We start from the raw sequence: 15896 nt of genomic DNA, 5'->3' as shown, positions 1-15896 counted from the left end.
TTTTGTAACATTAACATTTGAACTTGGAAGCATGTGGGGCAGAACCATATTTTGGGATGTACAGGGTGTGGTAGATAAGTAATGAGACTGGCCGCCGCGCGGCGCCCCAGTCGCTCGCAGTGCGGTCTCCACTGCAGGTCACGTGGTGGGGGATCTGAGCTAATAGTAGAACCGGTTCGCAATCGCGTCGTAGCTATGGTGCAGTGAGGGTCGAGCTTCGAGTATTACGTTGTTTGTGTGCCCGTGACACTTGTGAAAACGCTGAAGATGGATCGCTCGATAGAACAGCGGTATGCAATCAAATGTTGCTTTCGCTTGGGCAAAACTGCTTCGGAAACTTTTGCTATGATTACGGAGGCCTACAAAGAGCACGCCCTATCAAGAGCTCAAGTGTTCCGGTGGTTTAATGAATTTAAAAACGGGAGGCAATCCGTTGAAGACATGGAACGATCTGAATGCCCTTCAACGAGTCGTGTGGATGAAACGGTGGCTAAAGTGAAAGAACTCCTGGACTCCGACCGTCGTTTAAGTCTCAAAATGATCGCCGATGAGGTCTCCGTGAATAAATTTACGGTTCACAAAATTGTTACGCAAGATTTGATGATGAGGAAAGTTTGCGCAAAATTGGTTCCCCGCTGGCGCTGGCTTCTCCACCACGACAACGCTCCGGCGCACACAGCGTTCCTCGTGACCTCCTATTTGACCCGAATTGGAGTTGAAGTTTTGCCACTGCCACCATACAGCCCTGACATGAGTCCTCCTGATTTCTTCCTATTTCCGAAGGTAAAAAGATGCCTGAAGGTTCATCGTTTCGACGATATTCCGAACATCCAACGTGCTGTCACGAAGGCACTAACTGGGATAACTTCAACGGAGTACAGTGGGGCCTATGAAGCTTGGAAAACGCGCTGGTAACGTTGTGTCGACGCCCAAGGCGAGTAGTAATTGAAGAATAATATTGAGTAATTTGAAGAATTTTAACGTTTTGTACAAATCGGATCAATAAATTTGTTTTTCTAGACTGAGTCTCATTACTTATCTACCACACCCTGTATTGCAAATCAAACAAGGGTACATCTAGAATATAAAATAATGGCTTTAGAAAGCTAAAATTGCTGTATGAAAATCAATATATTCTTTTATTAATACAGAGAGATTGAACCGTCATAATTTGGGTTTTGATAAAGGAATGTGGAATGAAAGTGTTTTATAATATTTAAATATTTATTTGTTCTAAATTACTTAACTATTCTAAAGCTATAAATTTAAAGTCACTAACATTAAGCATTCATAACATTTTAAAGTAACAATTATTTTTTTAATAGATGTAGACTATATTTATAATAACTCTTTTAACAAATACTTATATTATGAAATAACAGTATTTTTTGTCTCGATAAGCATACATACATTAATTCATATAAATATGTTTTAAATCTTGTTTGAACATTTAAAACTCGTAGGCCTACCATCCATATATTTATATATGAAAATCACAGTCAGTTAACATTTTGAGCAGTAGTTTTTTATTTACTGATGAAATTATACATTAGTTTAATATCTAAAAGATACTTAATCAAATATCACTGTTTGATTTTTGAAATTATCTTGAATGAAAACTAAAATAATTTTGTTGTGTATCTCATGAATGGTATTGTTGAATATTCTGAATCTAAATAAAAATGTTAATAAAGCTATTGATTGGACCTCTTAACAAATTTTTAACTATATTGGAAAAATAATGTGAGAGAAAAGTAAATTGTATACTTATTCCCTACAATAACTACCAAAGTTAGTAGCAAAATGTACACTAGTAAAATTAGTACCATGAGTTCCAAAGCAAAAGTCATTAGTACTATTAACTGCACAACGCAAAATATTTTATTCTCTTATTATCTACATAACACACCAGTTACATAATCAGATGCTCCATAAGGTAATGTTTCACTTCATGTACATTCATAACAACATGTCACCAAGGCAGTAATATTGAGGTAGTAACATCATGTTTATCTGTCCACTAATGCTTTACACAAGGCCGTATTTAATAATTTAGAGCCCGTAGGCCTACCAGAAGATAGCGCACTGTCCCTTCTTTGTTTGAAGTTTGTTTTTGATGATGGAAGGATTGTGAAGGAAACAGGATTTTTCTGGACATTTGCCATCGTTCAGTGAAACAAAAAAACCAGTAACACTACGTTTTGAGATCTGCAATCTCAATTATTAAAACTGAACTGCAGAATACATATGATTTGTTTAATACTTCATGTTGTGTTTTGTTTTTTATTAAGTGCATGTTTTAGACTTAGTGAAGTTGACACATAACATGGTGGTTGTGATTCCTGACTTAAGTGTGTCATAACACTGGTATGATTTGTTTATTTTAACCTAGTTTGTAATTATGTGTTACGTTAGTTATTTACCTGAAGAAGAGATCACATAGCAGATTTCAAAACATAGAGTTACTAAAATTTTATAACACTGAACGATGGCAAATGTCCGGAAAAAGCTCTGTCCCTTTTAGCAATTAAATGTTCAATACTCGGACACTAGCACAGATGTGTTCTATGGCGAACACATATCCACCTACACAATGTGTATATTGGAGATAGTTAGGTAATGTCACACGGATACAATGCAGCATTCTTCCACTGCTCGTTTTTCAATTTAGCCCATTTTAAATACTGCTATAAAAAAGTTATTGTAGTCTATCTGAGTATTAGGATTGGACATACGGAGTGTTAAAAATATAAGTATAACAACATTTATATTGGGATTAAGAATCTATTTTTTTACTTCACATTAATAATTAGTTAATATTTTAAGTTGAGTTGGAGGTATTGTGTATGCATCCACAGTTTGCTTCAACATCAAAATAACTTTATTATACTAAACCAGTTAAATATTTGCTTAGAATTAGCATATACTTTGACAACATAATTATATTTTAAACATACCTAACTCTTAATTTAAATTTTGAGAAAATTTGCGCTCATAGGGAATTAAAAATTTCATTCTAACGACTGGTAATGATTCACTACAATCACTGTGCAACTAGAGAGCATAGTTCCAACACCAACATCATGTTTACCTGTTCACTAAAGCTCTACACACAAAGAAGGTAATGTTTCGCCACATCTATGTGTCAAGTAGACAGCTTAGTTCCAACACCAATATAGCGCCTGTCTCTCCTCTAATGCTCTGCACATAAACAGGTAATGTTTCGCTACATTTACTCTACACCTAGATGTCCTCCAGACGTCGTTCTATTACCAACATCATATTTACCTGTTCACTAAAACTCTACACACAAAGAAGGTAATGTTTCGCCACATCTATACCACACCTATGTGTCAAGTAGACAGCTTAGTTCCAACACCAATATGGCGCCTGTCTCTCCTCTAATGCTCTGCACATAAACAGGTAATGTTTCGCTACATTTACTCTACACCTAGATGTCCTCCAGACGTCGTTCTATTACCAACATCATATTTACCTGTTCACTAAAACTCTACACACAAAGAAAGTAATGTTTCGCCACATCTATACCACATCTATGTGTCAAGTAGACAGCTTAGTTCCAACACCAATATGGCGCCTGTCTCTCCTCTAATGCTCTGCACATAAACAGGTAAAGTTTCGCTACATTTACTCTACACCTAGATGTCCTCCAGACGTCGTTCTATTACCAACATCATGTTTACCTGTTCACTAAAACTCTACACACAAAGAAAGTAATGTTTCGCCACATCTATACCACATCTATGTGTCAAGTAGACAGCTTAGTTACAACACCAATATGGCGCCTGTCTCTCCTCTAATGCTCTGCACATAAACAGGTAATGTTTCGCTACATTTACTCTACACCTAGATGTCCTCCAGACGTCGTTCTATTACCAACATCATGTTTACCTGTTCACTAAAACTCTACACACAAAGAAGTTAATGTTTCGCCACATCTATACCACATCTATGTGTCAAGTGGACAGCTTAGTTCCAACACCAATATGGCGCCTGTCTCTCCTCTAATGCTCTGCACATAAACAGGTAATGTTTCGCTACATTTACTCTACACCTAGATGTCCTCCAGACGTCGTTCTATTACCAACATCATGTTTACCTGTTCACTAAAACTCTACACACAAAGAAGTTAATGTTTCGCCACATCTATACCACATCTATGTGTCAAGTGGACAGCTTAGTTCCAACACCAATATGGCGCCTGTCTCTCCTCTAATGCTCTGCACATAAACAGGTAATGTTTCGCTACATTTACTCTACACCTAGATGTCCTCCAGACGTCGTTCTATTACCAACATCATGTTTGCATGTTCACTAAAACTCTACACACAAAGAGTTAATGTTTCGCTACCTTAAACCACGATGAGGTGTCATGCAAACAGCACAATTTTAGTACCAACATAATGGCTGCTTGTCCACTAGTGCTTGGAGATTGTTGTTTACATTACATCTTTGGTTGTGGACATACATGAAACATAGAGCCTTGAATTGAGCAGCTGATCATAATAACTGAGTGTTATTTTGTGCGTTTTGTGATTATGTTGTATTAACCAGAATTACTGCCCACAGTAACTGAATTTGTAAACCTAAAATTGAGAACAATTACAAATTACACATTCCAATAACTAAATTTAATTTTTGTGAGGCCTTTCACTTTTGAGGAAAGCATCATCAGAGTCACATAACTGAATAATAGTAAGTATTCAATTATGAGGGTCTCATGATGCTTTCCTTGAAAGCGAAAGACTTCACAAAAACCAAATTTAATTATTAAAGTGTTTGATTTTTAAATCAATGAATAATTAAATTAAACCCAATATTATATATTAGCAAGGAGCATCTAGAATGTACTCATGAAATAAATATCAAGTGCAGAGTCTGAAAGGTTTCGATTATACTTTTATAAAAGATGGAGAATTATTAATCTTAAGATTGAGAGCTGTTATTGTTCTAGTTGAAATGCAGTATCAGGGAAATAATTAATAATTCTAACAGAAGGTTTTCAATTTAGGAATGCATTATCGCTAGAAAGAAATATATATTCAATAATGTAAGCATCATTATTTCAGTACACAACTTTTATGCCTTGCTTTAAATTAAATTTATTTTTATCTTTCAATTTTGTTTTAAGAAATGTCATTTTTAATATTCAAAATATTAGTATTTATAAGATTGAATAAAATGGAATGATTACTTAACAAGAACTAGTGAACTAAAACTCACAAACTATTAAAAAGCCTTACTAAGATTAACCGTCCTAACTGAACTCTATTTATGGTCATTTCTGCAAGGACTAATACAACAAACCAAATTAAAATATGGTTACAAAAATAATTTTTTAGTTGTAATAAGTAAATAATTTAATATAATATAATAATATAACAAACTAATGTTTGAAATATAAATTCAACTACAATATCTTAAATATTAAAAGTTAATGATCAACATTTTGTTGCAATATCAATCATATTTAAATGGTGAATTTTTATAATTGTGTAAAAGTATAAGAAAAAATATCATACTATGGAGGTGATTCATATAGGGATACATTTGAAAAACTAAATTGTTTGTGCTCTAACATAACTATTACGCTAAAAGAGTTTAACTACTGTATCTCAGTATTTCTCTACAGCATACAGCATATTGAAGTGATTCTAATAACACAACTTAACTTGTAACGTAACACTATCGTAGAATAGATTATTTAACTTGTAGCAAAGTTTAATAAAAACATATAAATAATTAAAAATTATACAGTGTCATAAATAATCATTTTAGTCCTGTTTTATCATTGTATCAAGTATAAGTAGGGACTAAGATGTACCAAAATGCTACTCTTAAAAAATTGTGTTTATACACTGCGATGCCAATGTAAAAATCGTTGCATCGTCAAAGCCAGCCTGTATCAGTTTATCAAATTAAAAAAAGAATAATTTATTGTTTAATCCAACCAAAACAAATTATATAGAATCTAATATTATCTGGTATTGAAATAAAATGAGTTTCTAATATAGACATTTATCAGCTCTTTTACATTAAAAAATGATTTTGGAACTAACATTGGATAGTTTTTTTTACTTGTAATAGACACATAGAGAATATAGATCTTAATAACAAAAAATTAATTATTGTAGTTGTACCTATATAAACACAATTTTCTAAATTCTGTAATATATTTTATGTAACGAGGCGCAATATGGATTGTTTTATAACTCAAATCGATACTTCTTTGAGTTGAAATAAATTCTATTGTAAATATTTGGTATTACAAAAACTTGTAATACAATAAAAGATTTAAAAGTTCTATCTAGAAATTCAGGAAAGACAAGTTGTGAATGAAAGATGCTTAGCATTGCAAACATATTTAAGATACAAAATTCGGACTTAACTCTTTTAAAAACTAATAGTTTTCAGAAGACATATCAACATTTGATTTTTAGATTTTTGCTTATAGTAAATTCTTAATTATGATTTATACTGTATTTTTATCTCTAAAGTGTTTGAATATATATATATATTCTAATAATATTTTTCCTATTATTCATAGTTTTCAATAGGGCTTCCTTATGAATAATTTACTCAGTAAAATTAAAAATTGTATGTTGAATATTTATAAAAGTAATAAACAAGATAAATTTTTTATCAAAATGTTATTGAACGACATATAAAGGAGATTCAAAAAAAAAAAAAAAAAATGTTAATAGTAGATTACTTTTGTACTGTTGTTCAGCTTGGTAAGACAGCTTAGGACATTTGTTGATGTGTCTGCATCATCATTCACTAGTTCATCAGATGGAAGTTGTTGGTTAACCATAAGGATTTGTCAGGTGAATTAAAACACAACACATACAATATACAACATAAAACATGATGCAGCCAATAAATGAGATGACAAAAACATATAATTTAAAAGCAAACTGTACTGGTGGCCATCTTGATTTTGATTTCTAAAGAATTATGTTGTACTTCAAACTTCTGGAGGTTCTTATTTTAATCTATTATTAAGTGTTAAATCAATATTTTAATAATGAAAATTTAGTTCTCACTCTATTTCTAATGTTTGTTTATAACAAAAGTAGGTACACCTGTCCCTTTCCAATTTGATAAGATGATAACACAGGATAAGGAACCAACCAGTCAGCTCTTGCCTTTACTATGATGTTTTCATGTTTGTGTCAATATTTTATCTTACCTGAGAAAGCCTTGTGGGTAATAACTTCCATCTGATGAACGTACTAATAATGAAGATGATGATGTCGCATCAAAACATGCCCTGAGGAAACATATTTTTATTGGAGAATGAAAGTACATAAATAATAGTCTTCATTATTTCCCACAGATCAGGGGATATAACAGTACTAACATTAGAATTGAATAAATAAAAATAGGTTCTATGATTTTATAAATATTCACCAAAGTTTTCTCTTTCTATCTGTTACATTAAACATTAGCAAAGAAGAACAGGCTTTATGAGCACCATGTGTATGTGTCATTAAATTATTGTCGTTAGAAAAGTGTTTTAATAATTATCTTATCAAATTAATTATCAAATATTTAACAGAAAATTTAAATATCATCTGGATAAAAGTTTGAAAAGTATTAAACCGAAGAACAAACATAAACAGACCAGAACAAAATCTACCTATGATAAACAAACAAAAAGTGGTTCTGTTCTACTCCTGATATTATTGCTAGATTTCTAATAAGCATAGTGACTGTGAGAAGCAAGACAGGAAACACAAAGACAGTACACGTAGTAAGTGGATAACACATAGACAAGACACACAGTAAATGGATTACACAAGACGAAACACATCAGGACATTGTAATCTAAAGGGAGACATGTAGTTAATTTTTGTGTATTTAAAAATTTGGTATTAATAACTGATTTAAGGGATCTATGGGAGTATAAGCTGTTAGGAGGAAAGTTAAAGTCGGCCAATGGGCAAGGACGACACGGACCAGGATCGCAAATCTGTTACCATCGGCCACTGCCACTTAAATTTGTAACAGGAGTGCGACCCCAGCCAGCGTCCACTTTGCGGGCTTGTCTTTAGACTTGAGATTAAATGTCCAGACATAAGTGGGCCCACGGGTACGAGTCTTGTATACTGGACACTCGTACATGTTCCGCATGTCTTGCTTATCCTGTGTAATAGCCTGGAACAGAATGATCAAAAATGAATATCAGTTTACTTTGCTGTAACTGATGTGAGGGCATCTGTTGCAATTGTATTGTTTATAACAACAAATACACAGGTGATTCTTGATCATATTCTTGGATCTGCTCAGACTAAAATTGAAAAGTTTAATAAATTTTAAATTACTTAAGGGTGGAGCTCTACTCCTGTAATATATAAAACCTATAGAACATTAAAATATGCTACAAGTAAGTGTAATAGTAACGTATAAAATGTGTAAAATGTAATTAGCAATAATTCCCTCTTTCTTAAAATTTGTAACTATGATGAGTGATACTGAGATTATTTTAGGAATTCAAAATTGAACTGAATTCTTCAACTTTATATAAGCAAGCTGTAGTGGGTATTTTGGTGAAGAATGAAAACAAATTTGTTGAACCTATTTCCTCGTTTTATCTCCTCAGGCAAAATATTATAAAGTTTAATTCCCATGTAATATGGACCTTTGGTTCTTAGTTTATTTCTGGTGCTGTGGACATGATTAGAAAGAGTTGAAAATAATTGAAGATTTTTTCTAACAAACTAAGGTTTCTAAAATGTAGAAAATGCAGGAATAGTTAGGATTTGATGTGTGTTAAAAATTTCTCTGACCAAGTCTCTGTAATTTAGTTTAAAAATTAAACAAATAACTTATTTTAAGAAGAAAAGTTCATTCGATTATACACCATAAAGTTCTATTTGTTATCACTGAAACAAAGTCAGAAGTTTATGGTCATTAAGAACATTTAGACACATTTTTTACAGTAGTACAATTAACATACAAGAGTCGAATATATTACAAAATATGTAACAGAACTGGGTATATATACATTATAATTATAATAAATAAAAAGCCAGATATCTCAATTAAAACTTGTCAGGTATGAAAACATTGTTACAGTAGCAAGTGATTAAAATTATAATAATTAAAGCAGCATGTTGACTAGGAACATTATATTATAGTCTACTGATACATGAGCTGGTAATAGAAGTATAGTACCATGTGCGTTACAACTTCATATAGAGAGGACATACACTGACATGAAATCAAGATTACCTGATGCAATGATACTTACCCTGATGTTAATGACAGGCATGTGAGGAAACAACTCCTTAAGCCTGGAGTCCATGATGACTCCCTGTTGTATGTCCCAACGGGCTCCTTCCATGAATAATCCATGAACATAGGCGCCATCCCTTGGAGATGACCTACATCAGTCATCAAGTAGTAATAACTTCGGTTAAGATTTTCTTTCTTCATGTTTGATTTACTGTATAACATTTAATTTTTTAATACAATAACCGCTGCAGACTGACATTTTAGCTCTAAGCCTATGGTTGCAGCATTCCCCAGGCTGTAATACAATTAGGCAACGTTTATGATTTTGATTTTCAGTTTAAAAAAAAAGGTTTGTTAATGTAACGTGTAAGTTTGTTATGTGCAATCAACACATTTTATATTTATTTTTACTGTATAGTAATTAGTTATGTTGTGACTAAATATTGTATACAAGTATTTATACTATTTATAGTCTTCATCAGATTTAGGATTTTCTAATTAGTTTTTAAATTTGTAAACTACACTAATGCTGACGACTCGCTGTGAACACGCTTTATATGTGATTACAAGAATGTCTACATGGTTGTGACACAAATCAGCAATGCAATATTGCTCATGCTACAAAGAAATCATCATAAGATAGTGTTTAATTTCCTAAGGAACAGCAGAATTATCAGTCACCACAAGTACATAAGAAATGTGTTAACACCTGTGTAATGCTGAAAGCACTAAGTATGGATACATGTATAAATGAGATTAGTGCTGAAGGCACTATACACATAGAAATGCGTAAAACAACAGTGGTGCTGAAGGTACTAACCATGGAAATGCGTATAAACTATAGTAGCACTTACAAGACTAACAATGGAAATTTGAATACACGAGGGTAGTGCTAAGGGCACTAACCATGAAAATAGTAGAACTAAAGGGACTACCATGGAAATGTGTATAAATTAGATAAGTGCTGAGAGTAGCATCCTCATGGAATAACCATGGAAACATGTAAAAACAAGAGTAATGCTCAGGGCACTAAGTATCTAAATATATATAACTGTTTAGCAGTTGAGGGGTTAATATACGCACGTTCTAAAACATAGACCTCATTTCTAAAACTTTCAAATAATTATTCATATTTTCATTCCATAACAATAAGTGTTTTGTACGCTGAACATAATGAATAAATAAAGTGCAGAGGTTTAATGGCTTTCAGAGATGTTTATGTTTACTGAAAGATTTGTTGTTTGATTTGTGAAAGAAAAACTTTAAATTGTTATGTGAAAACTGTAAATTCCAAATTTAAAGGTAGGATTGAGTATGCCCAAACAATGTACCAAAATAATGATATTGTGATTTGTTATTCAGACAAACATTAATCCTTAGTTAATACTAGTAAAAACCACACATATATTTCAGTTTATAAATATTATTACAAAAATAAATTTAAGGAGAAACTAATATTTAGGTTGAAAGTTAAACATGTTTATAGATTTTCGACAGAGTAAAATGATTATACCAAGTGAAGGTGAGGCAGATAGCTTCTGGAGGCCAAATATCAAGTCAGCCAAGACTAAAAAACTTACGAGAAATCCTCTTTCTGTTTTTTTGTGACATCGCACTGCAGACACATCTTGTCCAGAGGCAGTTCATTCTTGCGTGCTGTGCTCTGCATAATGGCTGTTAGGAAAGACTGGGGATTGAAGAAACCAGCCAACCACACTGATGGAGGGAGCTGATACACAAAAATCTCTCAGTACACAATTGCAACATACTGGAAATCTCATCTCATCATTTTTATTTGCCACAAAAATGTACAAAATCATTGATAAAGTCATAAACAAATCTCATTATTACAGCCATATCAAAATCTTAAAATGAACAATAATGAAGCCTATACAGCACAACAGTGATTGTAACAGGATACAAAAACAATAATCATTAAAAATCCATATTATTTTTTAATTTTAAAAACTTAATTTAAGCTGTAAAATGGATTCTCCAACAGCCAGGAATGAAAATTATTTTTAAATCTATCGAAGGGATATGAGCTAATTTATCTTTCAACAAAATTATAAACCTTCAAAAGATACCACAACATGGCTGTTAAAGATTTTTACTTAACCAACATTGTCCAATTTCAGTATCTTTTTTATTACGCAAGTCATGGCTATGAATTTCATGTTTATATACAAATTGTATATATATATATATATATATATATATATATATATATATATATATATATATATATATATAAATTTATAACAGCTTAAAGTCGTTGAAGTGTGGTTTACAATACTCTCTAGGCTTACATTTTTAAGAGCTCTCTAGCCTTCTGCAGCAATAATATTTCTTCAATCCTAGAGCAGTTACCTGAAGTAATGCAAGTTTCAGATTTATTTAAGGTTTTTTTTAATATAACTATTTTATTGTTAATTTTGGGTTTAGTGTGTTTGTCACTATACATTGATTAGTTTACTTAATACATGCACTTATGGTTTAATATTTGAAACATGAAGAAGGAAGGGGATAGTTTCCAGTCCTAGAAATATTTTTTTTTAATTGTTTGTAAAATTAAATAATAGTAAATGTATAGTCTGATCGCTTTACAAGCTAATTAATTGTTTAGTTGTCTATAAAGCTCATTTCCTTATGGTTCAGGTTCTCCCTGGTAGTGAATTCAAAACTATTCGTCCAATGTGAGATGGGTTTTTTTGTTATTCTTAATAATGTGGAAGATGGTAATCATTTTCTCTTCAGATTTTAAAGGAATATACTACCTTAACACCTTCACTGTGATGTGAGTTATCTACTGACTTTAGGACACCTGGGGTAGCAGTGGTGTGCGTCTGTCACAGTTTATATGTTAAGGCAACTCCAATTGATCAATGTGCGTGATCTTTGAATGAACATACAAAAGAGCTGTAAGTGTTAAAATTTGGAGCATTTTATAGACCTCTACAGCTTTCATTGATGACTCCGGCTATTGCTCTGATAGCCTTTTATTGTAGGATGGGTATACTATTGAGATTTTGTTCAGATGTTCCTCTCCATAGTTACACCCTATTAATTTATGGTGTAAATTCTACCAAAGTATTAACATGCTGTTTACACTACAAATCAGCCAACCTATCCATTTTACTCTTGAACCTTATACCCCAGAAAGCTAAGTTTCTTATTTTTTGTATAAAAATTACTGGTTCTGGAGAGATCAGTACCTATGGTTAAGCTTAAAATCCCTGTTTTTTTTTCAACGGTGATGTCAGGGATTTTCAGTATCCCTTCCAGTCTTCAATTAAAATGGATTTGTGTTTTCCTCAGTGGTTATATGACTGTTATTTTTGATGCAGTATTTAAGTGCTTTATTCACTGTGCCTCAGTAATAGCAGAAGTGAGATTATGATCATTTCATTCCTTCATTAGCGTCTTTACGAGGGCTGCTATTTATATTTCTGGCCTTAGCAACACTGATTGCTGCTAGAAATATTGTTGTATTGCACTGGAAACCAGCTGATGTTTCCAGTGCAACCTTCACATTGTTAAACATAACCTCAACGAAAAACATTTTGTCATTTTATTGTTGTTAGTGTTAGTGATAGCACGTTGAAAAAGTGATCTTAGGAGAAAATGGAATTAACTCGTGAACATTTTCATGCAGTAATTTTTCATAACTTTCGACGTGGCCTGACATGACAACAGTGCTTAGATGAACTTAATTCCTTATATGGTAATGAAGCACCTTCTTACAGCACCATTAAAAACTGGTATAACGAATTCAATCGTGGCCGACAATCACTCAAGGACGAATCCCGTGAAGGTCGTCCAACAACGGTTGTTGTGCCAGAAAACGTCGATGCTGTGCATGACCTGATAAAACATGATCGTCATGTAACATATCGCGAGATTGAGGCTTCTTTAGGCATTAGTATGACAAGCATCAATAAGATCTTGCATGAACATTTGCATGTGAAAAAGGTTTGTTCACGTTGGATACCGCATAACCAAACGCGCAAAAGGATGCTCGTGTTGATTGGTGCAAGAAAATGTTGCAGAAATTCGCTCAAGGTGCATCAAAAGCAGATTATAATATCTGCACAGGTGACGAATCATGGATATAATCATATGATCCTGAAACAAAACAGCAATCTACCGTATGGGTCTTTCAAGAAGAGCCAAATCCAACCAAAGTTGTTCGTGGAAGAAGCACATCAAAGCAAATGGTTGCCTGTTTCTTCGGCATAACCGGTCATGTGGCGACTGTGGCATTAGAGCAACGTAAGACGGTTAATTCGGAATGGTACACCACTATTTGTTTGCCAGAAGTCATTGAGAAACTTCGGGAAAAGTCAAAGAAAAGACGCATCATTCTGTATCATGACAATGCGAGCCGCCACCGATTGGCTGAAACAATGGAGTTTTTGACAAGGCAAAACATTGAATTGATGGGTCATCCGCCGTACAGCCCTGATTTGGCACCTAATGATTTCTTTTTGTTTCCGAACATCAAGAAAAAACTACGTGGACAACGGTTTTCAACACCTGAAGAAGCAGTTTCTGTATTCAAAACCCATGTTTTAGAAGTACCTAAATCGGAGTGGAAAAAGTGCTTTGAAAATTGGTTCCAATGCATGGTAAAGTGTATTGATCTTCATGGAGAATATTTTGAAAAACAATAAAATAGATTTTGTCTTTAAATGCTTGTGTTTTCATTCTTAGGCCACAAATATAAATAGCAGCCCTCGTACATTTTTTTCATTAATGCAACCCGGAAAGCTGTTTGGAAAATAGACACACAAAAAAGATACAGGGCTAAATATTGAGGCACACCTCTTTTGAATGGCTTAAAACCTTCATGATTTGTCTGTGCCAGTCCACATAATTTTCTTATCTACTCTCTTCTCATAACTTGAAATCTTAATACAGCCATTTTATAGAGTATCAGATTGTATCCAAGGCAATCAAATGCTTTGGTGAAATCTAGCAAAACAACTAAGACATGGTTGTGTTTGAGACATTGAGTGCACTACGATGTTTTAGACACAATCTCAAAGTACGATGGAGCAACAGAAGATTCCATATGTAACATAAGCAATAGTGAGAGTTTATTCAATGTGAATGTTCTTTAAAACTGGATCAAGAAGTATTTTCACGTTTCATCTGTGAGCAACTCATTATCTCAACTGTGGACATGATAAGACAATGAGAATACTTCTTCATCTAGATTACATTAGATGGCTGCTAGGTAAACCAAACAGATCCTTTTTGTAGTCTAGGTGTTTCTGGTGTTGAAACAATGTATAGATTTAGTTTTGAACATCTTCATCACTGACTTTTTTTATCTATTATATTAAAACATAAAAAAAAATATAAAACAGAGGTAGAAATGTCTTAACCCTTAATTTTTTTCTGAAAAAGTCACAATACTTCAAATGAAACAAAATTACGGTAGTTTGTGCAACAAATATTTTGCCTCACAGCATTCAAAAGGGGTAAACTACATAACTTTCTAAATTAAAAGAATCAAAGGCAAAATATAAATGTAGGGCATATTTATAACCACTTATTGCAACTAATGTGTATCAAATATACTAAGTTTCAAATTCCTCACCACAAAATCAGTGGACCAAGTTTCCAGTTCCCTGAGGCGGAGCAATAAATCAGCAAACCAAGACGTGAGGCCAAGTAGGGAAGGGTAGGCTCTCTGAGTCCAGATAACTGGAACTTGGTCAAGAAATAGAGCATTCTCCAAATCCTCCATGTCTGATGTTATTGTCAACTCTCCCTAAGTGCAAAGATAGTATTTTAGTATGGTAGTAATAAGTTGAATGTTATGCAAACAACATATGAAATTCTTACATTACAACTTAACTCCTCCCAATAATCTTAAATCCATGAGAATCACATTAAGAGCAATAAAAGATTAGAATTGGCCTATTTATCAATCATCAATAAATACCATAAATTTCCTACTCACCCAACACAAGCAAGGACATCCAATCTGTCTAAGAGTACTAACTATTTGGTGGCCTATGAGTTCAAAATATTTATATAAATAAATACATTTATCATATATTTATAACAAATTCAAAATTTTTGAAGACCAACATTTTAAATCTTAATACTTTTATTATATACGGACAAGTTCACCTTAAGACCCAAGTCCAGTTCCCGCAGAGAGCGTTTCATCTCCCCTGTTAGATGGTTCATACGTTGGCACTCCTGGAAGGCCACAATCACATATGGTGTCCGTTCTTCCACCTTCCCCATGATTTCTGTCATGTTAAACTCTTCCGGCAGCTTCTCTAAGATTTCATCCACTATTTGTTTCACCTAAAGACAGAACGTCTTTAGAGTTATGTTTCATATTGTTATCATTTAAAAACTGTTCTCTACAGTGCTTCTAAAAGTTTGTACTGATATGAGAAACAACTATTTCTTTTTTGTACTATTTCTGGTAACAAGAATTTCAATTGATACAATATTTTACAAACATCATCTGGTAATCCTTCAGATCATTCATATAACTGTTAAATTTAATACCACTTTGAAAATCACCAGTTGAGTATTAGAGTTTATAACCAACACTATCCATTTTGTAAATTTTGTAAAAATCTGATTTAGAATAAGAATACAAATAT

At 32.9% G+C, this 15896-nt stretch overlaps 1 protein-coding gene across 1 annotated transcript in view; it reads right to left on the bottom strand.

Annotated features, from left to right (window-relative positions):
- Positions 1–6531: 6531 nt before the first annotated feature.
- Positions 6532–15896, bottom strand: part of LOC124369129 (dynein beta chain, ciliary) — a 106831-nt gene continuing 97466 nt past the window's right edge. The window contains exons 76-80 of the mRNA XM_046826935.1: positions 15406–15588; positions 14867–15040; positions 10842–10990; positions 9278–9410; positions 6532–8181 (exon numbers count right to left, since the gene is read on the bottom strand). Coding sequence (XP_046682891.1) covers positions 8020–8181; positions 9278–9410; positions 10842–10990; positions 14867–15040; positions 15406–15588 — 801 coding nt within the window. The 3' untranslated portion in view covers positions 6532–8019. The remainder of the gene's footprint in view (positions 8182–9277; positions 9411–10841; positions 10991–14866; positions 15041–15405; positions 15589–15896) is intronic.

The sequence above is a fragment of the Homalodisca vitripennis genome, chromosome 1 (assembly GCF_021130785.1).
Source record: "Homalodisca vitripennis isolate AUS2020 chromosome 1, UT_GWSS_2.1, whole genome shotgun sequence".
NCBI lineage: Eukaryota > Metazoa > Arthropoda > Insecta > Hemiptera > Cicadellidae > Homalodisca > Homalodisca vitripennis.
The sequence above is the reverse complement of the archived record's forward strand: the minus strand, read 5'-3'. Positions and strand labels throughout refer to the sequence as shown.